Below are 23,377 nucleotides of genomic sequence, written 5' to 3'. Positions count from 1 at the left end.
AGGAAGAGGAGGTGGCTATGGCAGGAGCGCTTTCTCGGCTTCGAAATAAAACCAGTGGACTCCAACTCAGCTGGTTGAACATAAATGATGCTGCTACGTGGAGCCTAAAATCGTTTTATCTGTTTCCACATTTAATAATACTAAACAGCCAAGAATTTTTCTTGTTTTCTATCAGTTTTCTTAGGAACTGCCTACCCCTCCTCCCTGTGAGTAGAAAGATAAATCTTAGTCCCACAAATGCAGAGATTCTCCCACTTCTTACTCGGGGAAAGGACACTGGTTTGGGACCAGAAGAGGTGGATTTGAAGACTCTTCATTTATTGCGTGACTTCGAGTGGGTCACTCCATCACTGTGGGTCTCAGCTTCCTCATCTACAAAAGGAAGGAGCTAATCAGAGGGGTCTTCAAGGGTGTTTTCTGGAACCAGGACTAAAGACCAGCTGTCTTGGGGCCCCTCTTACATCAGGGCCTTCCTGTTCCACGTAAGGCTTTTACTGGGGAGTACGTGCGAGTTTCAGTGGACTTGCCAGATTGCCAACATCCCTTCCTTCTAGGATTCTATGGTGTGTCCTTTCACAATTCCTATTGCAATGGGGTCCCCCACGTGTTTTTTGAAATAGGTCAGTCTCATCAACTAAAAACTATCAGATACTAAAGAGAAATGAGTAAGGACCTGTGTACAGAGTGTGGACCCATTTGGGGATGTCACTTCTCAGTGTGAGAGATACTAACATGGTAATTGATGATGAGAAAGTCAATAGGCGTCATATCATCTTACTGCTGGAAAAAACTCCCCCCAAAACAGAACCTGAAGCTAAAAGGCTAGATCCTACAATGAAGTAAGCATGCCTGTGAGCCATTCAGAGATGTTCCCTCACAATGACATGCACTTGGGCTTCCTGGGGTCTCATGATTTACGATGTGGCCCAGAACGGACCTCAATGCCCCTGGGAGAAGGCTGAACTCAGACTCCCTCTGCTGCCCCTCTCCTGCCCTCTGTGGGTCTGCAGGGAGAAGAGGTGGCTGGCCAACAGTCCTGGCCTCTCTCTCTTTGTCTCAGGAGAACGGTCACTGCAGACACCAAGCTCAGGCCTCGCTGAAGGGTGGGCACCATCTGTGGGCTCTGGCTCAGACTCCAGGACCCACTGGTACCCCAGTTCCAGGGAGGTCACACCCTGGGCGAAGATCTGTATCCCACAGAAGTTTTGTTTCTCCTAAAATGATGCTCACACAGAAACAATTCCTCTCCACGGGCCTAAGCACTCTGCACCAGCCCCAATAGTTTCCATCCTGCCCTGGTGATGTGCTAAGTCTCTGAATATGAAAACATAAGTGGTTAGCGACCAACCAGTGAGCTGTGCGCTGTGCAGACCGGCTGAGATTCTCTTGCTGGTACCCGAGCTGGGTCCTCACAGGTGGAACTGGGTGTCATTATCTGGGGTGAGTTGGTTGTCTGGCCAACTGTGAGGACAGTGGCAGAGCTGCAGTGTGCTGCAGGTAGAAGTGGCCTTGGTCCAGCAGGAAAACGTCCACCTGGAGACACTTGCCCACTTTTCTCCTGAAAAATGCCCATGTGCTGAGGAAGTTATTGCATTTGTAGAAATTGGAAAGATCCTCCATAAAAAGAGGGCTTGACCTCAGGATATGTTGGAACAGCAGTTCTGCAAGTTGGTGGCTGCGCCTGGCCCTCCTTCTCCCGTGTGTCATCAGGTTGCTCTTGGTGGTTTTCAAGGTGGGAGCGGGCCCATAGCCGCTGTGGCATCTTAGCTTCAGTTTACTCAAGAAGGATCCTCATCATATCTCAGATTCCTGGGACTTCATCCAGGTTCCAGGTCCCACCATTGAAATAAAGAACTAGAAGGCAATGGGATTTATGTCAAAGTGGAAACAGGGCCAAAAGGGATGCAGGTGTCGTGAAAAGGAGATGCGATCTGGAATGGAAAGAACTGAATTGTGAGCCAGCTTATGCATTCCTGTCCCTGGGACCTGAGCAAGGTGTTTGACCCCACGGAGCTTCCGTTGTCGCCACATAAAATGAGGATGATAGAATGTTCTTGTGTGTGTAAGAGTACACACAAGCTGCAAACATACTGAGAGTCCGCCTTCTTGCACAAAGGACTTGAGACGAATGTGAAAATGTCAGCTGCGGCACATACTATCGCATTGTGTGCCATACTCCCTCTGGTTCCTGGGCTTGCACTGAATTAGGTATCTGAGAAGGCAGTACCTGGATCTAAGCGACCCCTCCTCTCTGGCACGCTCGCCCAATCAGCTTCTGAGTCCTGCTGCCACTGCACTCCTCTCTCTGCACCTGCCCCGCCGCAGTCAGGCTGGTTATTGTTCACCTGGGTCAAGGGGAGCTTTCCATTCCTCTCATCTCCTCTGATTCACTGACCACAGGGCTGACAGGTCATCTTTGTACAGCATCATCATTACCTTCCCTCCCTCGTTCCTTCCTTCCATTCTCCTCCTCCTTGTCCTCTTTCCTCTCTCTCTAGTTCTCTCTTTTCCTGAGAGGATAAAATCTAAACACTCAAAGTGCCATCGAAGATCTTCTATGACCACGGTCCCAGCACCTCCTCCCCCCTGAACTGCCACCCCAAGGCTTGGGCTTCCGTATCTCCTTGTCTCGACTTGGGGGACCTTCTGTGATGGGGATCCCTCTTACGGCCACGGCCTCCTTCCTTGCTGCGCTTCCCCCTGATGCACCCATGCACAGCTGTAGGGGCTGCCACAGGCCCACTGAGGACCTGCTTTCTTTTCTCTCCTCACTGCCCCCACCCCGCCCTGATGGGCTGAAGCTTACTTACACGTCAAGTCTCTCCTCGGCCTCAGCAGCCCAGTGGGCTGGTGCTCCTGAGTTCTTGTGTGTCCTCTGCCCTGGGGCCCTGAAAGTGTCTGGGGGCCTGAGACTCATCTGTTACTATGGCGACCTGAGCCCACAGCTGTCACGTTGCAGAGGCTTAGCAAATAGCTTGACAGACTGAGGAAGGAGTGACTGAGTATGGGAAGCTCTCCCATGCGCACACCCCTCACTGGCCAGAGGACAGTCTCCTCCCCCGAGGACTGAGCAGCCCAGGAGAGTGCAGTCCCCTTCCTTCTCTATGCCCTCGTCCCTTGACAGACTCCTCTGCAGCATCTGGGATGTCGTCTCCCACCTGTGATTACCCAGGGAGGCTGCAGCTCCTTTAGAGGAGTCGCGGCTTCCTTGCCTCTGGGCCACACTCTTCTGTGCATGGCAGAGTCCCTGACATGTGGGGTGGAGGCAATACATATTAGGCTGTTGATCAAGAAGCCTTTCTCCAAGGAAAAGACATAATATCTTACTATGGCTTATAAATTTGGATAGAACTAAACCTAACCCAATCTGTTTACATGGAGAAATTGTTCTTCTATTTTTTCAATCATTTTCCCTTTTTAGCATCCTTTTGTTCATAGGTGACAGCATTTTCTGGCAAGCATTTAATGCACGGCCACAGTGAGCCAGCAATGAAAAAGATACCACAGTGAGACAGAGAAAGAGGATTCCTCTATCTTCTGAGGAGTCGATGACAATCTATTTGGGAAGGAAATTTTCTCCATGGGCAGAAACAGTGCAGTGATGGAAAGGCAGCTTACAGCCAGTGCTTCACAGAAGTTTGTGTAGATAACATTTCAAATGCAGAAAAGGAAGCTACTCTTTAAAGGAAGTTGGGATGGATCCTGGTGGAAAGTGAAGAATCATATGGCAAGTGAATAACGCAGAATGAAGACCAAACCCGGAAGGAGTCTGGCGTCCATCTGTATTTCACATCCACAGGGAGGTGAGGTAATGGTCCTTGGTCCTACTGCTAGTTAGAACCAAAGCCGAGGACTAAATACGAGTCTTCTAACCTCCATTTTCCAAAATGCCATCAAATTTGGAATTTTTGTGTTCAAGCCATTTCTTAGATAAAGGTCAGCATGCATAGTACCCTTCACATTTATAGTGGTATGAACAAATTAAACATGATATTGCCGGCAATCTTTGGCCATCTTGAATCTTGGTCTCCCGCTTAGTTTTTTGGAGCATGTGGCAGGGGTCTCATGTGAAACCCTCCTGGCAGCTCAAGAAGGCTCCTTGTGCATGCTCACATCTCCAGCGCTGCTCCCACAGTCTTTCCTCCTGCTTCCCTGCACACACCCCTCTCCTGCCAGCCTGTATGTCTAGGTGCATGTGTGCATCTCTGTCACGTTGCACACTTTCCATCATAAATACTTCCAGAGCAGGGGATGTCTCCTTGTCCCTAAACACTCAATAATTAGCACAACAGGACATATTTTAGTAATCTGCAGAGTCATATCATCCTCTACCTGGCCAGGAAACAGGTGACCATTTCACACTTGCCTTGATGCAATTCTCTAACAAGTATAATAATTCCTGAAATAAAGAAATCAGGTGAGTTTCAGCATTGGGTTGGAAGTCCGGCTCTCCTTCTGCTCGCTCCTTCCTAGTCTTGCTGCAAGATCTCCAGGCTTCCAGGATGGCATTCCCTGTGCCATGCTGGAACCTTCCATGCACACACTGTCAGGCTGAGTTCTTGACAGCTGCAGCCGAGAGTTGGAGAGACTCTAAATGAAGGAGCAGAGGCACCTCGCTGGAGGAAGGCAGGGAGAAAGGAAGAGGGTCCCAGGCCATGCTGCTGAGCCTTGAGGCCTGTTGCCTGAACTTCTATCATTTTAGAATCTATAGACACTTTTATATAATGTTCAGACCTGGAACTTCAGTAACGGCAAAAGCTAATCTAAGAAAATGCTTCCAAAGTACAATAAATTGTTTTTTTTGCTCCAGAAAAAAAGGGTAACATTTTTACCGTTTAAAAAAACTAAACTAACTAGATTTATTTTGTACTATGATACATTTTTAGATGTTATCAAGAAAAATATAGCCCACATCAAGGACTTAAAATTAATGATAATTTTCAGGGCATCAGGGATAAAGGCGGACCCACCAAGGCCTTCCTCTACGTCTGCAGCCTGCTGAGCTCACACGTCAGCCAGCCTGCAAGGAACGGGGGCTGTGCTGTGTGAAAGGCTTACACGGTGGGGCTTGTCGGAGGCGACTGAGGCAAGGTCACTGCTCTCAAGGGGCCTGTGGTCGAAGGCCATGAAGACGGACCACTGAGAGAGTGCTCACCTGCCATCAGTGGCATTCGCTAGGCACTCCGTGCTGCACTGGGACGGCCTGCTCATACGATTTACTCCGATAACTAGGACAGAAACAACCACTGGAGCTCGTGAACCATCAGTTTCCAGAACATTAAATTAACCAGGATATTCTGGTCGCTGGTAGCTCTACTTATGCAAAGAGTTGGAGAACTTTCCAAAGCTCGTAGAGAACGGCTAGAGGGAGGAGGAGCAGCCTCAGGCTTTGTGCTACATGCAGAAGATAAACTCAGAAGACTTTAAAGGATTAAATCGGACCAGAGTTTATCCAAGTGCATGGAATAAGGGGTAGGTCTCGTCCAGGTTGCAGTGAGCTTCTGAGTGTGTAGCGGTAGGGTGCTGTCAGTATCAAGGGCGGAGGCACTGGGTGGGCAGGGGACCAGGGTCATGCCTGCCTGTTCCATCCCTTCCCAGTACATATGAAGCTGGGGCATTTTAGGTGGCTTCATCTTGCTGTCTTAAGGCATTACAGCTGTGGCTGAAGAAGAAGATTCTTCCATCGTCCTGAAGTTAAATCACAAAGAAACGTGGCAAATCGAGAGGCAAGACAAAGGCATCTGAGCACTACTCACAGTTCCAAGTTAGAATGAAGCAGCACTGATTGAGCTCATGGAGAGCGGGGTCACTTGCTGGCCAATGCGAATGCAAAGAGGACGGGGGCACGGTGCTTGTTTCCAGGGTGGCAGAGGACGCAGCAGAAAGGCACTGCTAGGTGCCCTGGGAGCAGGCTGGCCGGGGAGCCCAGGCTGACCACAGGCACTTGTGGGCACTGTGGGGCATGGGGCACAGTTGCCTTGTATCCTGTGCTCTGTCCCTGCACTGGCATACTCTCACCTGTGGCTTTGGTGGCTGGCCATTCGACTTTCTTCTGCACCCTAAGCTTGAGAGCTTGGAATAAGCTTGGGAGGCTGAGCGGGTGTCGGGGAGGGGTGAGCCAGGTAACTGGGGCAGAGAAGGAACGAGAGTGATGCGTTTCATCCTCTGCCAGGCACCAAGCACCAGTTCCTCAGCTGTGGGAGACAATCACCCTGGGTGCAGTCTAGGGGAAGGGAGCTGGGAGGGGAGTCAGGCAAACCTAACAAATAAAAATGGCAAATGACAAATAAAAATGGCAAGTAATAGGATATATTAGAGTATACGAGGAAGCCATTTGGTGTAAACCTAATTCGGCTTGACCTTGTCTTTCCAAAAGGGAGCCATTGAGCAAGCATTGTATATCTGCTTTAGATATTCCCTATGGCAAGAACAAAAGCCTCTGAGATAAAGGTGCAACTTCCCTCCCCCTCCTAACGTTGGCATTTCTTTAAGGATTAAGCATCTTTCCTTAGGCTAGAAACTGATTGCTGTGCTCACCTGTGACGGGCCCAGCTCGAGACAATAGACTTGCCTCCTGCTACACCCTCTGAGATAGCAGACCCACTACCTGCTGTGTCCATCAAGCGCTGTGCCGACAGGGCAATCTTGTGACTATTGTGGGAGGGACATTTCAATCATATGTGAAACGTCCTGCTTGGGGGTATATAACCACTCTGTACACCTCACTTCTTTGGTGCCCTTTCTTCCTTCAGGAAGAAAGCCCCGGGCCATGGTCCTCAGATTTCAGCTCAGAATAAACTCACCCAAATTTTCATTTATAGATTGATTATGGATTATTTTCGTCGACAAACCTAAGTAGGCAAGAACATTCTCCACAAGGTAAAAGGTGTGGCTTAAACTGAGAAACATGCCTTCTTCCAGAATTTTCTGGCAAAGACTGTTGAAAAAAATTATCAATTGATCCTTTAAAAATTGATCCTTTTACAAATAAGAAAATTCTTTTTTGAATAGGAAGGAAGCATTTTTAAAAGAATTGTATTCTGTATTATCTGCGGTAGCATAACAAGCGGGTCCCCCCATCCCGCTGGCGGGAGGTCTGATCGTCCTGGAAACTCTTAACACAGCCCATGTCCTTGTGTCCTTCCACCCAGTACTCCTCCTTATGACAATCTACCCCAAGGAAAGTATCAAAAGGTCATAAAAATTATCTGGAAAGATACTTATCACACATTATTGATAACATGGAAAAGTAAAAAAGAAAAAAGGCCTAAATAATTTCCAACAATAAGAGGAGAGTTGCATAAATTACAATGCAACCACAGGATGGAAGTTAGCCATGAAAACTAAAATTAAAATATGTAATGACATTGGAAACGCCCACGTTATAACGTTAAGTAAAAATAAAAAGAGAAATACAAATTTACATCTATGATATGACAGTGACTTAAAAAGTAGCAAAAAAGGCACTAAAAATCAAAGAAAAAAATGTAATAATGGTTACTGATGTTCTGGGCAAATGCCACATTGCTCTGGGCTGAGCACAGTGACCATAACACAACAGATATTCCTAAGAACCTGCCCCCATTTCCATTTCTATCTTGTTCATAGCTTTGCTTTTAGTCTTATTCCAGGAAAGGAGCACCTCCCCCGCTTTCATCATAGATCACCTTTGGCCCACGCAGTATTGCTTTTGGCTTCTCTTGCCGATACAATTCCCTGGGAGAATCAGTTAAGAAAATCTGACAAGCAAATGCCTTTTTATCTTTTCAGGTTCTGAAGTGCTTCAAAGCTGGAAGAGCCCACGTCTTTCTCCCTTCCCTGTTTGAGCGGGAGGCCAGGAGCCTGTGCTGTGCTGCGCGCATCGAGTCCCAAGACAGCACCTGCACGTGGTCCTGGGCAGGGAGACCCCAGGTAGGTGCTCTGGATTCCTGGGTGGAGGGCGCTCCAGTGAAAGCCCCAGCCCCCAAAATCTCCTCTCCTCTGCCTCCACCATCTTTTCTTAGAAATCAATTTGAGTTAATTTAAGAAGCTTCTCTGACAAAATCCGTGCTCGCCTCAGGGCAAGTTCAATTCACGTCACTCAAAGCGTTGTGTGCCTCATTGTACGAATCCGATTAGTACTTTCTGGGCCGCGCCATGGCAGGGAAGTAGGGCGCTGACCGGAGCTGGGAGAAATCGTCACTGTGGAGTGGAAGAGCAGTCCTAGAGGGGGCGCTGTGCGCCGAGGAAGTACTTGACTCCAGATGGGGCGCTGCAGAGACTGATGACACAGTCCAGGGTCCCAGATTTGTCAACTGCAAAGTGCTTCCCAGAGTCGCTGCTGCTGGGGTTGTTGCTGTTTTGTTACACGGGATTATGAGGGCCGCAGAAGGGGCTCCCAAAGGGAAGGGGGAGGAGCCCAGGGTGCCCTTTGCTGAGTCTCCTTCCCGGCAGCTCCCACACCATCACCGGGTGCCCTGCATATGGCAGGCTGACACAGCCAGCCCAGGCCCCAGTTAGGATGAAAGACAGGTCTGCTGGACGGTAACCGCATGCCCTCTCCTCTGAGCGGCCCCACATCTGCATTCCACACCTTCTCTGCCCCCATCCTTGGAATGGAGTCTCTTTCCTAGACACAAGGCCAAGTAGCTGCTCCATTATCAACTCTACCCGACTTGCAGGAGAACAGTGGGTCACACCGAGTGAAGCACAAGCTACAATTGAGACCCTGGCTCCAGGTCGCTGGGTCTACCACCCGGCCCTCTTAGCTGTCAGTTCCTGCCCGGAGCGGGTAGCCATACGGCTCCCAAAGGATAAGTGGACCTGCAGCTGCCCACTCCTCTCCCCTGTCTTGTCTGCCCCCTCTTCCTGCCCTGGGCTCTCAGGAGAACACAGGCCGTTCATTCAGAAGCACGACAAGCCGTGGGATTGGCTGAGGGGCTAACGAAGCGATCCGAGAGCATCGCTGAATCATGATGCATTATTTATGAACAGAATTTCTTCCAGGATGCTGACTTCCTCCCTACTCTCTCCTCCCTAGAGTTTTAGGAAATGCATCCACTTGTATATGAAGCGTATCTCTGGTGATGTCAAATATAGCATTAGATAGTATTCACAGCCTGCAGAGTGGCTACTAAATTACAATGAGTGGATCTTTTAAAATCTATTGAATTATACAGGTGGAGTTCAGAGCTTTCCCTGAGGAAAGAAAGGTGCGTTTATCTTAATGCTCCATTCTGAGGTCCACAGGGGCTCATGGAGGCTCACAGGGTCCAGGCAATCCTCTGAATGGGGGAAACGCACACCTCCACAGGGTTTCACATGATCCCCAGGACGCATCCAGGGAGTCCTTCAGCTGAGCTGCTATGCCCCTTTAATGCTGGATGCTCCTGGCCACAGGCTCTGTCCAGGCTGAGGCTGCAGGGCAGAAAGGTCAGGTGACTGCAGTGCCTCGCTCTCAGACAGCGCCCTGGCCTAGGGCACATGCACAGGCAGGCGGCTGGCCGGGGGCTCCGAGCAGCCAGAACCTCTGGACCCCACCTGCGTGTGTGACCTGAAGCCCTGTGATTGCTCTGGGGGATCCTAATGCGGAACAAGGCTGGGCCTGGAGAAGTTGCCTGGTTCACGGCCCTGACCCCATCCAAAGCAGTCTGCCGCATCCTTCCCCAGACAGACAGCTGCTTCAGCACTCTTAAATATTTCCCTGATTTCCAGGTCATAAATGCATGGTATGAACAGAGTGACATGGAAGATAATGCTGTCCCGATTAGAAGTCATCCTCCCCAGCCACCGGAAGGCCTCTGGAGCGAAGCTGGGTGGCAGCAACATTGGGGTCGTGTCCAGGGGCCGCTAGGAGGGATGTGACGCATGCAGGCTGCAGTCTGTGAGGTGGAGCAGTGGGGTCTGGCTCAGAGTCCGCCCAAGTCTATGTGTTGGTGATTTAGAGGTTCCTGGGCCACAACTGGATCTTAAGGAGGGAGCAGGGACTGGCACAGATTTGTAAGGTAGCTTTGGGGCCCAGTTTTGGTTGTCATTCCAGGCTTGTATGCTTTGGTTTTCAAATTCATATTTGCTCTTGGCTTTGTTTGCTGGTGCCTACCCGGAACAAATTCCCCTCTTCCCCATTTCTGGAAAACTCCGTCTAATCAGGTATCGGTCTTTTGTGCACATTGGCCTGTTCCTTCAGGCAGAGCATCACAATCCCCAGAGGGGTAGCAAAAACAGAGACTACTGGGCCCCACTACAACTTCTAATTCAGCAGGTTCGGGGGAGGTGGCAAGAATTTGCCTTTCTAGAAAGTTCCCAGATGACGCTGATGTTCCGGGTCAGGGCACCCCACTTTGAGAACCCCTGCCTTAGGGGAAGCTGATGAAGGCTCCAGCTACAGAGATGGCTTGACAGTCACAAGGGCAATCACGTTTGCTTCTCAGGGACGGCTCAGGAACGGTTACGGACCAGCTGGAGCGCTCGAGCCTGAGGATGGTGTTGGTGGCTTCTCAGAAAGTTCCTCCTCGTTCTTCTGAGAGAGCGTCTAGAAATGACCCCCTCCAGCCTCCTATGGATGTTAGGGGGCAACTGTCCAGCCAGACACAACTTTAGTTTTTTCCCGTGATAAGCTAAGAACACAGGAACTGAGAGCATTGCAAGAGAGGCGCCGGATGATGGAGCAGAAGGCCCTTGAGTTGAACTTGACACTCACCTCTCCATTTCCAGTTTACATGAGACACTTAATTCCGTGTTATTTAAGCCTGTTTGAGGTGGGTTTTCCATTTATTGCAGCTAGAAACATCCTAAGTTATACAGAAGCTTTTTCAGGTGAAAACACTAAAATCTTATTGCATTAAAGCAATGTTACAGCTAAGGCAGTGTTTCTTTCCTCTGACTTTTTTACTAATTTTGGCAGGAAGAGTATACTGAAGTTTGGGGTTTCAATCATATTTTGGGGTCTAATATCTGCAGCATGATTTTCTCTTCAGGACAGAAGGTCAGAGAAGGAGGAGAAACAACGACTTCCCAAATGAGAATTAGCAAGTGTCATCTTCTCAAAGTGTGAGTAAAAATAATAATAATAACAATGTGAATGTCCTCAAATACGGATTTAAAGAACTAGATCACAGCGCTGCTCACCATGCTGGGCTCTCCAGAGTCCTTAGTTACGAGGGCAGATTCCAGGCACTTAGAGCTGCTGCCTGGAATCGTCACCTGAACTCGCTGAAATCGGCGTGATGGGTTCTCAGTCCCTGTCCCCTTCTCTCCTACCATCCTTACTTCTCTAATTAGTGGGGAGCACACACCCCTCAGTGGATGGAGCCCAGTGATCCATCTATCAATCAAGTGACTCAGGGTGTCAGCCTTGTCTCGTCCCTGAGAGTAAGAATCAGGGGAGATTCCACACACATGAGGTCGAGGACAGCTCAGGGTTACAAAGCCAGCCATTTGCAGGTGTGTTGTGGTTGGTGTTGTTCATAATCGCATGGCGGGGTCGACTCCCTCCGACATCCTTCATCACCGCATCAGGACCCCACCCTCTGCCCATCAGATCTGAAAAGCGGCTGCCGTGTATGTGCCATAATTCCAACGCAGATGGTGGTGGTCAGAAGTGAACTGTGGGTTTTCAGTGGGTAAATCCCAGACAATAGCTATATTATACACCAATTTCTGGTGTACATTCTAGTGACATTTCAAACCCATGTTTATATGTCTTTAATCATTAGTCAAGGAATCAGATGGAGGTTGTAATTGCTAAATCCAGACGTGACCAACACGGGCTGTGTACGTTAGTGATTCTCCTCAAGTCTACAGATTGCTTTTAGTTCCCTATCTGAAAATACCTACACTGCTTCTCTTTTAATGTGGAATTATTTAAAAATCATATTTAATTTTATCAGATGTCAAAAATATACCCTGAAATGCATCACATGTTTTCTTTCGCAGTTTTAAGTGACTGAATCAGTCACACTGTATTCTAAAATTTGGAACAAAATAGGCAACGGTCAGAGATCTGCCTGCTTGGGCAGACGTGCTATAGACGAGCAGTAGGTGTTTGTTTTCTTAGGATAATGGCCAGGAGTCCTTTTCTTTTTAATAGGGGACTTACTGTGACAGTAAAGGTTAACTGCCAACACTGTCCAAGAAGACTGCCTGAATGTGGTGTGTTTGCACACACGTGGTTAATAAAAAGGTATCAGAACAATGAAGATGCTGAAAACCCACTTGTTTTGATTCTCCACTTCATACAAATAAGTTCCCAGATCTCAAAATTTTTGCTCCATGTGCAACTGTGCAAGCCATCATATTAATGTTAAAATATGTGTACCCTAACTTCCGATTTATAATATCAGTGACAAATAATAAAAAGGACAGGCATGCCATAAAGTTTATGGATGGGGTGATGGCATGCACAGTGATGTCTCATAAAGCATGAAGGGGGAGTTATTTGTTCTGTGGATTCATGAAGTAAAACACAGATAGGCTGGCTGGGTGGCTGCGTGCACAGAATTTTTCATAAACATCCCACGGAGCGCCCTGTTGTACAGCAGCCATACATTAATTAGTGCATTCAGCAGACACTGCAATGTGTTCCACGCACCCAAGTGAATCTTCATTTTTCACAGGCAGGGCCTTACTAATTAAAATCAGCTCTGCAATTAAATGTGGAAAATTGTGTTAAACTTTCAAGCGTGGTTAGAAAAAAATGCAATTATTTTAGAGTATTTTATTTTAATGCAAATGAAATTTCTATCAATGTGAAACGGGTAAAAAGGAGGAGTGGGATCCCTATTCCTCTCTCCGTCTTCCTCTCTGTTTCTCCTTTTTTTGCTTTGGATTATAGATGCTCCTCTCAGTTGCACGTTGCCATGCTGCACTATCTTGCTCCCAGTACCTGGCTCTGTGCCAAGGCTTTTAGTGAGCGCTCTCTGTCAAGGCATGAATAATACAGCCCCTAGGCTGTTGGCAGAATCCAAATGAGGCATGCATACATCAGGAAGCAAGCCCTCGACTTCAGCTCCAGAACAAGCTCCTGTGAAGACAGGCAATTATTCACCCGCGGCTGCCGCCATGGCAATCACACCGGTGGGTGCAGAGGTACGTGAAATGGAAAAAAGTCGGAATAAGGAATATGCACAACGGGCCAGAGAGAATCCAATAATTTTCTAATAAAAAAGAAAAACTGCCATTTGGGGCTTTTAATTTTGAAGTTTCCAGATCAATTGATTTGACTCTGAATTTTCTAAATTGGGGAGGGATTAAATATAATACCAATGCCCGTCACCTAGCTTTTGGATGCTTGTTGAGTGTGCAAGACTCTAAAGCTAAATTTCGGGTCAAAGATTTCATCAGAACCCTATGTTCAACAAACAAAAAATTGCAGTGAAGGGTAAATGTAAATGAAATCCATTAAATTCCTGAAATAAACTCACAAAGTTCAGAAAACAGATAGGTGAAGAATGAATCCATGTTAGGGGCTTCCCCTCTCTCTCTCTCTCTTTCTTCTCCTCCATTAAAGGCTTATATAAAAATCACTATTCAGAAAGAAGTAAGTAAATCTAGTTAATTTCAGATGTTCTGGTATGTGTATAACTGTTACAGGGAAGGCTAAAATTCAAGTTCCTCTACATAGTTTAGTATTAATCTTTAATAGATATTAATAAATTCCTATTTCTAATTTGTATTGGGAAAATTAAAAAAAATTCTTAATAACCATAAACTGGCCATTATTTTGGTGATAAATTTAGTCTCTGTAGATATATCCCTTTCTAAACATGAATTTGCACCTCATCTTTAACACAAACAATAATGTGTATCAACATGGCAGAAAAAACATAAACTGTGAATGTAACGCACTAGAATTTTCAACCATAATCAAATGTTCAAAAGCATGTTTTTGCAGAAATGCGTTGACACTCAGCATTTCAGCTCCTATCTTGCTATCAGTTCGTGTAACATTCTAGATTAATAATGACATCTCTTCATCAGGCAGCTGAACCATGCCAGAACAATTATAGACAAAGAGGGATATGTGTGGTTTCTTTTCACCGTGTCCCCACCCTTCCCTGAGACGTCTGTCTTCCTTTTGGGGGCCACTAGAAAGTGCAAGGCCCCGAGGCCCAGCCCTGACGGTCCCATCAGCTCAGGGCTCTGCATTCAGATGCCTGCCCTTGATGGGGTGTTGCTCACACCGCCACAGCCTTGGTACTTCATGCCTCGCCTTGGAGCCTTCCTGCCAACAGACGGACAGGCCAGCAACCTCCTACCATTTTGTGTTTGTGGCTTCCAAACATTCCTGTTTTTCTTTTTTTTCTTTTTAACCACCCATTCACCATCAAAATGCACTTGTTTTTCACCCCTGGAGTTTTAAATGCTTCCAGGTTACATGTCACATGTCTGCTCACACACAGGGGAGGAGGAAACCGAGGGAGGAGAGTAGAGGGAATCCAGAGCATTCCCTCCCGTGAACTTGGGCCTCTAAGAACCAAACTTTGGAAAACTCACTCAGGAGGATTGAAATTAGGTTTTGCATATGCAAAGGAAGCTCTGTGATTGGACCCTCTGTTGGAGAGACATCAATGCCTCTAGCCTCTGTAAGTATCATTAAGAAAAGTTGTGTGCACATGGAGTCGCTGAGCCACGTGCACAGCTATATGCGAATGAGAGTCAAAAGGAAGAGGCTGGATTTGCTGTGCACAGAAAAGATTGAGTTAGCATTTTGGTTCCTAGTAGGAGAGTTACTTCTGGCCCTGACTGCAAATTCCATGGTGTTTTTGTTATACTTATGTGCTAATAACATAAAGCCTCAGGTGGGAAAAATGAAAGTCAGATTCACGTGTCTGGATTCTACTGATGTCTCTGAAGATAAATGTCTGTTATACTGCTTAGTGGGACGAGAGGTCTGGCCCCAGCGGCCTGTATCCATCAGGAAACAGAAATGTTGACTGAGCTCGGATCCCAGCTGGTTGGTGTATGGGAACTCAAACACTTTCATCTTTGGCACCAAGATCAACTCTGAGGAGCTGATGCCACGCTTGTATCAGATAATGGGAATTCTCTCATTTATCTTTCTCATTTTTGCGTTGGCTGCCAGGAGACTCAGAACTAAATGTGAAACTATAGTAACCCTGATATATCCTGGGTTTCTGGTAAAATTGTTTCTGTTTCTTTTATGTTTTTCCTAATTTATCTCTTTAATTTTTAACTGTGCAGTTGTCCATGTGTTTATCAGCTCCTCAAATTGTTTACGAACTTTCAGCACACATAAATGACCATGAATAGGTTGTCTCTTGTTCAAGAATACAATTTTTGAAGCAAGGCAGACCATCAAATAAAGTAAGTACGATAACCTCCCCATTTCAACCAAGATCTGAAGTTGTGAATTCCTTTTCAAATTATGGTCTCCTTTCTCAGCTGTGACATGGTTGACTCTCCTCTGTCCTCTCTTCTCGTTTTCTTGCAAACCCACACCCCAGCTCTATCATACCGAAAATAATAAAGAAAGAGGCCATTAGTGTCAGCAGCTGCCATGGAAAGCCAAAAGCCACTGAACCAGTACGGCTAGCCATCAAGGGCCACCACCCTGAAATTGTGATTAATATTTGATTTCTCTAGAAATATTCTTATGTTAAAAATAAGTTAACTGGTAGGTACCCTTTTATCACTTGGTATCAAATTTCCTAAAATTTTTTATTTATTTCTTTACATCATTGATTCCCCACACCTGCCTCAAATTATTTTTTGCATGTTCAGATAAATAGATACTTCAACATACTAAAATAATGCCTTTTTACTTGGTTATGAACTGATGTGGGATGTGAATACAATGCAATTGTAGCCCTATCAGGAATGCATTCATTGAAAAAATTATTGTTAAAAGAACAAAAGGGTGAGTAATTTCATTAAACTCAAACTGAGGCTGCCACTTGGGTCATATTTGAAGAGGCCTGCTGGGCCCTGGGTCTCAGCAGGGACGCAGAGCAGGGCTCCAGGCTCCCGTGTGTGGTGAGGCGTGTGTGGCATTTACGTGCAAGAACAAGTGTTGGAGGGGAAGAGCTTTTATAGCAGGAAATCCTTTAAAACCAGAAAAAAACAAAGCCAGATATAATTGAAATATTACAGATGTGAAATAACAAGAGTCGAAAGATGTTAATGTCTACATGAGTTTTATCTACTACAAAGAGCACTTTTTCAGTTTAAGAAATTCGAAAGTGATTCCTTAGTTAAAAAATCACGGATAATATATGGGCATCAAAACACAAAGCTCCGAAAGCCTGCCTTGCTCCCAGAGTGAGTCCTCCGAGAGGAGGTGGATCCGGAGACGGAAGTTTTGAACGGTAATTTGATTTCCAGAACAAAGTCCAAAACTCTCTCATTTTAAACTGAGGAAACGGAAGTCCACAAATGTGATGTGATTTGTCCGACGCCCCTTGGCTTGTTAGTGGCAAAGGGGAAACTAGAATCTACGTCTCTACGCTGGGCAACAGTTCTTCTCCCACTCCGACACATTAACTATTTATGTTAAAATGTCGGGAATTCTAGTAGTTACATACAACATGACTCATGGTGAAAATCATGACATTATTGGGGCCAGCCCCAGTGGCCTCATGGTTAAGGTTGGCACACTCTGTTTCAGTGGCCCTGGTTCAGTTCCTGGGCGTGGACCTATACCACTTATCTGTCAGTGGCTATGCTGTGGTAGCAGCACACATATAAAAAGAGGAAGATTGGCAACAGATGTTAGCTCAAGACAAATCTTCCCTAGCAAAAAAATAAAAATAAAAAAAAAAAAATCATGACATTAAGTTAAATTTAAAAATTTGTTGAAAAAATTTCCAATTTGGATGTTTCTGTGAATCCTTTCTAAAATTCCATCTACTTAGCACCTGTAACACTCAGGGTGCTCTGTGCTAATGTCAGCATCCTGTCTCAGAGGTAGGTGGAGGCTGGCCATCTTCAAACCATGCCCAACCTAAGTCTAAGTACCGTTTTTCAAGCAGAGAAAGAGACCTCAAAGACAGGTATGCCTCCACATTCATGTCAGGACACTTCAGTCCACAGTGTCACGGAATGTACCTTAGGTAAGAATATGAATGTTTGAAATAATTTTTTGGAAACTTCGTGATTTTTCCTGTAAAACTGTGGTTATGAAATTGTATTCAGCTGACACCTTATTAAAACTTTTTAGCCAAATGTAATAATTTCTTTTAGTAATAGTATGATGAAGTTTAACTATTGACTAATCAAGAGATGATTAAGGAAAAAAAATCAGATTTCATATGTGCTTTGCTAACTTGTTTTCCCTTGAAAATGTAAACAACGGAGTTTTTATAAATTTTTAGATCAAGAATTTACATATATATTCCTTCATAAAATAACAAATTCTTTAAATAAACTACTTATTTAAATTATATAATTCAATAATTTACTCTTTTATACAATAACAGCAATAATATAATAAATTACATATAACATTTTAAATCACAAAATTCCCTTTAAAAAATGACCCTCCTTTCCTTTGGTGCAGAACCGAAGAAGTCTGATAACCATCTCATCATGGATGCTCATTAAAAATTCCCTGCCTTCTTAACTGCTAGCATAGGGATTTGGGGAGTAATTTGTAATTTTTCCCTTGATTTTGCTGAAGGACAATCAAAATAATTGCTTGATTTCACCCATAAATTAATGTACAGCTGAAAAGGAAATAAAATGAAAGACAGTCCGGGAAGGTCACCCTGAGGTGCTGCGGGCGCACCTGCTGTGGCATCTGAGCATTGATTGCGTGGGCCTGGCTCCTGAGGGTGTGTTAGGTTGAACGGCCTTAGTCCTAGCAACCAATTTGTGAAAAATTAGCTGAAAATTTATTACAGCCTGTAAACATTTCTAACTCATCATAACCGAAATCTTCCATTGAAAAGCAAAGCTGAATTAATATCCCAGAGAAGAGAATCCTTATGGAAAGCAAATCGAAGGGCTGGTCGCTGCATGACTCTCAGCCTTGGGTGTGTGACATTCTGCTGTGATGCATTTTTCGCAATAATTACCTAGCCACCTTATCTTCTGGATGTTCTCCATACCCATCTCTCTTACAGACCTAAATCCCAGTATTTATCCCAGAATAATATAATCATTTAAGGCCTAAAATCTCATTAGCATGTTGTGTCCTTGATGTTCACCTCCCATTGTAACCTCCCCCTGCAGCTGCCCAGGTGCCAGACTTGGACATCGTTTCCCAGGAAAAACTGTTAAATTATGGAAGCCGAGTTCCTTCAGAAAGATCGGGAAGATCACTCTTAAATTACCCTCTGTGATTTACCATCCTGCAGCTCCCAGAATGAGAAAATGGGGAAAGAGAAAAGAGCCTTCTCAATGGGACATGGGAGGTTCTTAGTGAGCTGCAGCGTGCAAGTGGGAAAATGAGTTTAAGGCTGGTCCTAATTTGTGTCACCTTATGTATTATCTTAAATTTTGCCCCATGAGATGGTTAGAATGGCTTCCACTGTGCAACAGACCAAAGACTGAGTTCATGCCAGAAGAGAAAAGGACAGTACCACGCTCACTGTCCCCCAAGAGCACCTACCCACTCATTTCCATCGTTTGGTTTGGGTCCCTGTGCGAGTCATGTTAGACAGTACATTGTGAAAAAACGCAGACATTACCTTCTGTGTCTTGCATATTTGCCACTAACATGACCACTGCCATCACAGCCAGGAGTGGGACAGCTGCAACAGGAAAGAATCAGTTACACAGGTGCTGCGTGCTGCAGGCGGGTTAGACCAAAGCTTCTGTGGCGTCAGGGGGAAGGAGGGCGACACAGACAGACGGAGAGAAACCAAAACACTGAAAGGAGGGAAAATTAGGGGATGCTTTTTATTACCAAGTCTCAGGAGAATTAATTTCATCAGTGCAGCAAGGCATGAGCAGGCTGCCGATGAACTCGAAAGTACAGTCTACCCATTAAGAGGTATGAATTTTCTAAATTGCTAATGGGGATACATTTTACCCGCAGAGCACTAACCTGAACAGCTCTTGTATGGCTGGTTCCACGGGAACTGCAGAGAGATGGGAAATAGATAAAAATTTATCATCTATCTCAAGTACCCCTGTTCCACAGAACATTCCCGAGAGGGAGGTGTCAAGGCAAGGGTCAGAGTGAACCGTGCAAACAGCTTCTACAGGATGAAGGTGACCCTGAACGGGGCCTCCAGGGACTCATGGAGGTGTGCACGTACCTCGAACCCCTTTGGACCGTGTGCGATGACGCTTCTCCTCGGCGTCCACCTCCATCTGGGGATAGATTAGCAGGCGGTCAGTGTGCTTCTCCTGCATGCAAAGGCCAGCAGTGCATGAGCAGTGCGCTGGCACTTTAGTGACAGTGTTTTAATCTGGTTTCCCTCTGTGAAGGGAAACCCTCTACAAGGGGGCGTGGGAGGGAAGCGTCAGGCAATCTAAACGTGTGATTTAAAAATAATAAACCAGACCTTGACCTTGCAGGGGACGCTGCACCAGGAGGCCTCTGCCGTCTGCAATGGGACAGACTTGGATGAAGCTTGAGTGCAACCTATTTACTCTCTTTTAAAGGATTGATCAGGACACATCTGGAGTTGCACTTTGCACCAAGAACATAATAGAACACTGTTAAGTTTGCGAGAAGGTAAATATCTACATACAGTCTGGATTCTCCTTGTAACTGAAAGGTTTGATCTGATCAAGCAGTAAGAGGAGAAGAGTTGGTGTCAGAGAAGGACAGCATTTTACCTAGGGGGCCACCCTCACAGTTGTCCAGTTCCTGGGGTGCAGCTGCTGTTCACATTTGTCTACACTGTTAGGGTGCTCTTTAGGGGCACAGGGCCTTTGCTCATGTAACTGACATGTCTTATACTTGGAGATCACAAAGAGTTTTCATATGTTACCTTGTATGATCCTCACCACAACTGCATAGGAAAGGAATTTTTGTTATCTCTCTTTGATAAATGTTACTTGCCCAAGATCATCCAAGTAGAAGTTTTGGTGCAGGGCCCTGAAACCAAGCCACCTGTCTCCACATGATCTTTAAGTCAAAGAACACACTGCCGGATGGGGGACTACGTGCCAGTGCATTTGTGCACCAAATATTTCCACAAGGTATGAATAATTTATACGTGGAAAAACTGCACAGTAGGAGAATTCTACTCAACACAACAGAGGGGCTGATAAGAGAGAGGCAGTAAAGATGACAGCTCCTCTGATTACAGGCATTAACTTTCCAACCCCCATCTGTGATTTCTTTGCTCTGTCCAACGTGGCCAGAGCTGCATTCCAGGCAGAAGATGCGGACACCGTAAAAAGCTGTCTATGCACAGTTCACTCCCTCCAAGGTCTATGACAAGAAAGGTCAGAATGGGGTAAAGTAGACTCTAGCTAGATGCTGCATTGGATTCATGTTATAGAAGAGAACAGGGCAGATCTGCCGTTAAAACAAACTTCTAGCAAGGCACGATGCTCATCAGAGTAACATTGAGGCATTGTGGTGTCCCCCTGGCAGCTCCTGATTTAATGTTCATGTTAATCGACCACCAAATATTTATTTATTAACACTGTGTGCTGAGTATGGTATCAAAAGCTGAAAAAATATGTATAATAAAAGCATAGCTATTTAATGAGCTTGATGTCTCTTAATGGAAGGTGTATCTGTGCAGATATAAGACTGTGCCAGATTTAGTAAAATAAGAAGAATTTCAGAAAAGGAGGAGCCAATATGAGGTGGAGCATTGAGGGAAGACCTCTCAGGGAAAGTAGTGATACTTCAGAATCATTTGTCTGGGAGTAGAGAGAAGAACAAGAGCCTGTATCTTAGCTCACATGCAGACACTTGAAATGCAGTTGTTGAACGAATGAGCGAATGAATGAGTTAGGGAATCCATTTGCCGGGAAGATGGCAGGTCAGGGAGGCGGCCCAAGCAAGGTGGAATATTGAGAAGACGGGACTGATGGAGCAGACAGGGCCTGGGTGAGGCCACAGGGAGAGTGCAGGGGGCACTCTGGAGGCTGGACAGATCCGGGAGGGGTCACAGCTGACCCAGTGGATGTACAGCTGGTGTTGATTTTCAGCATGGGGTTGGGGGAGGGGAAGATACCTCACAAGCGTATTTTGGAAAAATATTGACTTAGCACAGTTTGAAAGAGTGTGGAGGAAGGCAGGAGTGAATCAAGAGAACTAAGATGAGAGGGAGAGTCCTCTAGGAAGGAAGGGCTGAGAGAGCAGCCTCCACCAGGCCTGTGTCTAACTCCAGGAACGCAACTGTCCAAGGAAGGCACAAGTGAGAAGAAAGAGATGAATTCAAGAAACTTTTCAAGAAGAATCAACGTGATGCAGTGGCTTGTTGGGCCTCTTCTGAGGGTCTGCCCTTTTTCTATGATTGAGCACATGCACAGGGTGTGAAGGCCCTGAAGGCAGGCATATTTTGTGGATTTGCAGAACAAGTCAGTAGCACCCCTGGGTAGCACATCAATGTTCCGAAATTGCTATTCCACCTGGAAAAACTTTCCAAACACTGTAAAGGTTTAGCAAAGCATATTGAGTCAGTATGACCCAACGCAAAACTGTGCACCAACATTCAAGAAGGCGATGCAGAAAATACTGTGTCACATTCTGTGGAAAGAGTATATTTCCTGACACGCTGTGCACCTGTTGTAGGACTGAGGGTACAGGCACAATGGGACGAAATCTTTTTCTTTAGGGAATTCAAAACTGAGTAAAAACTTTGTGTTAGGGCAATAAGTTGAGAAACGTTCTTGATGTGGCTTAACAGAACATGGATGAGCTGTGTCTAGCCCATCACGGGGAAGTGGAAAGAGGTTTTCTGGAGGAGGTGACATTTGACCAGAGTTTTAAAGATTAATTGTAGGTTTCAGGTTTAAAAGAAGGGCGGGCAGATGCTCTAGGCAGAGGGAGCAGGATATGCAAAGACACTGAGGCTTGCAGGCACTGTGGTGTGTTCCGGGGACCCAGGAGGGGTTGTGCTCAGCGGTTTGCTAGGGGGCTTCCTGCAATGGGGCGCAGGCTTCTCAAACCTTCTAGGAGGAACAGGGTTGTCGTTCTTTCAGCCGGTGCCCCTGCTCTCTTAGACTCCTACAGCATCTGATGAGTAAACCCGTCTTCATGAGACCCCTGGCTGTAGCTTAGGAGACAACTTGTCACCAAAACGGTGGTGAGGCTGGCTTTTCTCTGTGGGTATTAAACTCAGAAACATGGCCTCATTCACTAATTGCTCATAAAGGGGTTTAAGAATTGTTTTACTTTTTACATTTAAATTTTTAATCAATTTTTTTTTACATATAGAAGGAGACAACCTTATTTTCTTCTAGATGGATAGTTAATTCCACCCCTTATCACTCACTAAGTAAATAATACCTTCCCCACTGCACTGAAATACCCCTTTTTCTGCATGTTCCCACCATAACTGGGTCTGTTTTTGGACCCCCTCGTGCCGCTCATCTGTCTGTTTATTCCAGTGCGAATCCTGCCTGAATTTCACGTCTCTGTGATATGTTTTGCTCTCTGGTAAGTAAGCCTCCTCTACTGTGAGGATTACATGGGATAGCTTTTAAAAAATATCTGGCACAGCACACAGCAGATAGTTGACGCTGAGTCAATGGTGGTGGCCTTCTCTTTCTCCTTCAGCTACTGAAACCAAAAACTGAAGAGCTGAAATTCTCCCTTTACACAGATGTTTCAATATGCACAAACTGCCAGTGAGACTCAGATTAAGCATGAAAAACCATGGTCCAAAATTTGAGGAGAGTTTTCATTTTCTAATTTTCAGGCATAAAGTTTGTGGGCAAAGCCACCTAAGACCTACGAGCTCCTTCACACATTTTACTTCTTCAGGAGTGGCCCCCCCCCCTTCCTGCTGGCCCCTTTCCCGCCTGCCATTTTGATCAGAAGGCTTGTTTTCACCTGTGGCTCCCTGACAACTGGCAGCTGTCACCAGAGGTATCAGGCGGGCCGTGGCTTTGAACTCCTTCTCCCGGTGGCTCTGAGACCTGAGCTGCAGGAGCCATGAATGGTTGAGTAGCATCTCTCTCACGTCTCAGCTCTGATCTTCCCTGGAACTGGAGAGAGTCTCCCCCTACTGTCATCGCTCGGGTCCCTGAGTCCCTCTCTAGTAATTTACATTTAGAAAAATCATCCTTCAAGTGCTACGTGAGCAGAATTTTATTTTAAGTCCAGTACTTGCTTTTAAATCAAGGATGGTTTTCCTTAGGAACTTTATATGGTTTTATACTTAAAGCAAAGTCTTGAATTTAAGAAATTTACTTTTGAACAAACGAAAGCTATCAGAATGACTTATTGAAGACAGAGCCAGTGAATTATTTTATAAGATGTAAACTTTACATTTGAAATCAGGATTTATTTTATTACTTTGAT

General features: G+C 45.7%; 1 protein-coding gene across 50 annotated transcripts in view; it reads right to left on the bottom strand.

Moving 5' to 3' along the window:
- The window catches only part of MYT1L (myelin transcription factor 1 like), a 448,087-nt gene that overhangs the window by 137,132 nt on the left and 287,578 nt on the right, over positions 1-23,377 (bottom strand). For all 50 annotated transcript variants that reach the window (XM_070571805.1, XM_070571813.1, XM_070571850.1 and 47 more), the window contains exons 6-8: positions 19,200-19,254; positions 18,986-19,019; positions 18,627-18,689 (exon numbers count right to left, since the gene is read on the bottom strand). In XM_070571805.1, the coding sequence (XP_070427906.1) occupies positions 18,627-18,689; positions 18,986-19,019; positions 19,200-19,254 (152 nt within the window). The remainder of the gene's footprint in view (positions 1-18,626; positions 18,690-18,985; positions 19,020-19,199; positions 19,255-23,377) is intronic.

Source organism: Equus przewalskii, chromosome 14 (genome assembly GCF_037783145.1).
Source record: "Equus przewalskii isolate Varuska chromosome 14, EquPr2, whole genome shotgun sequence".
Taxonomy (NCBI): domain Eukaryota; kingdom Metazoa; phylum Chordata; class Mammalia; order Perissodactyla; family Equidae; genus Equus; species Equus przewalskii.
Note: the sequence above shows the minus strand (reverse complement) of the source record. Positions and strands in the feature narration are given on the sequence as shown.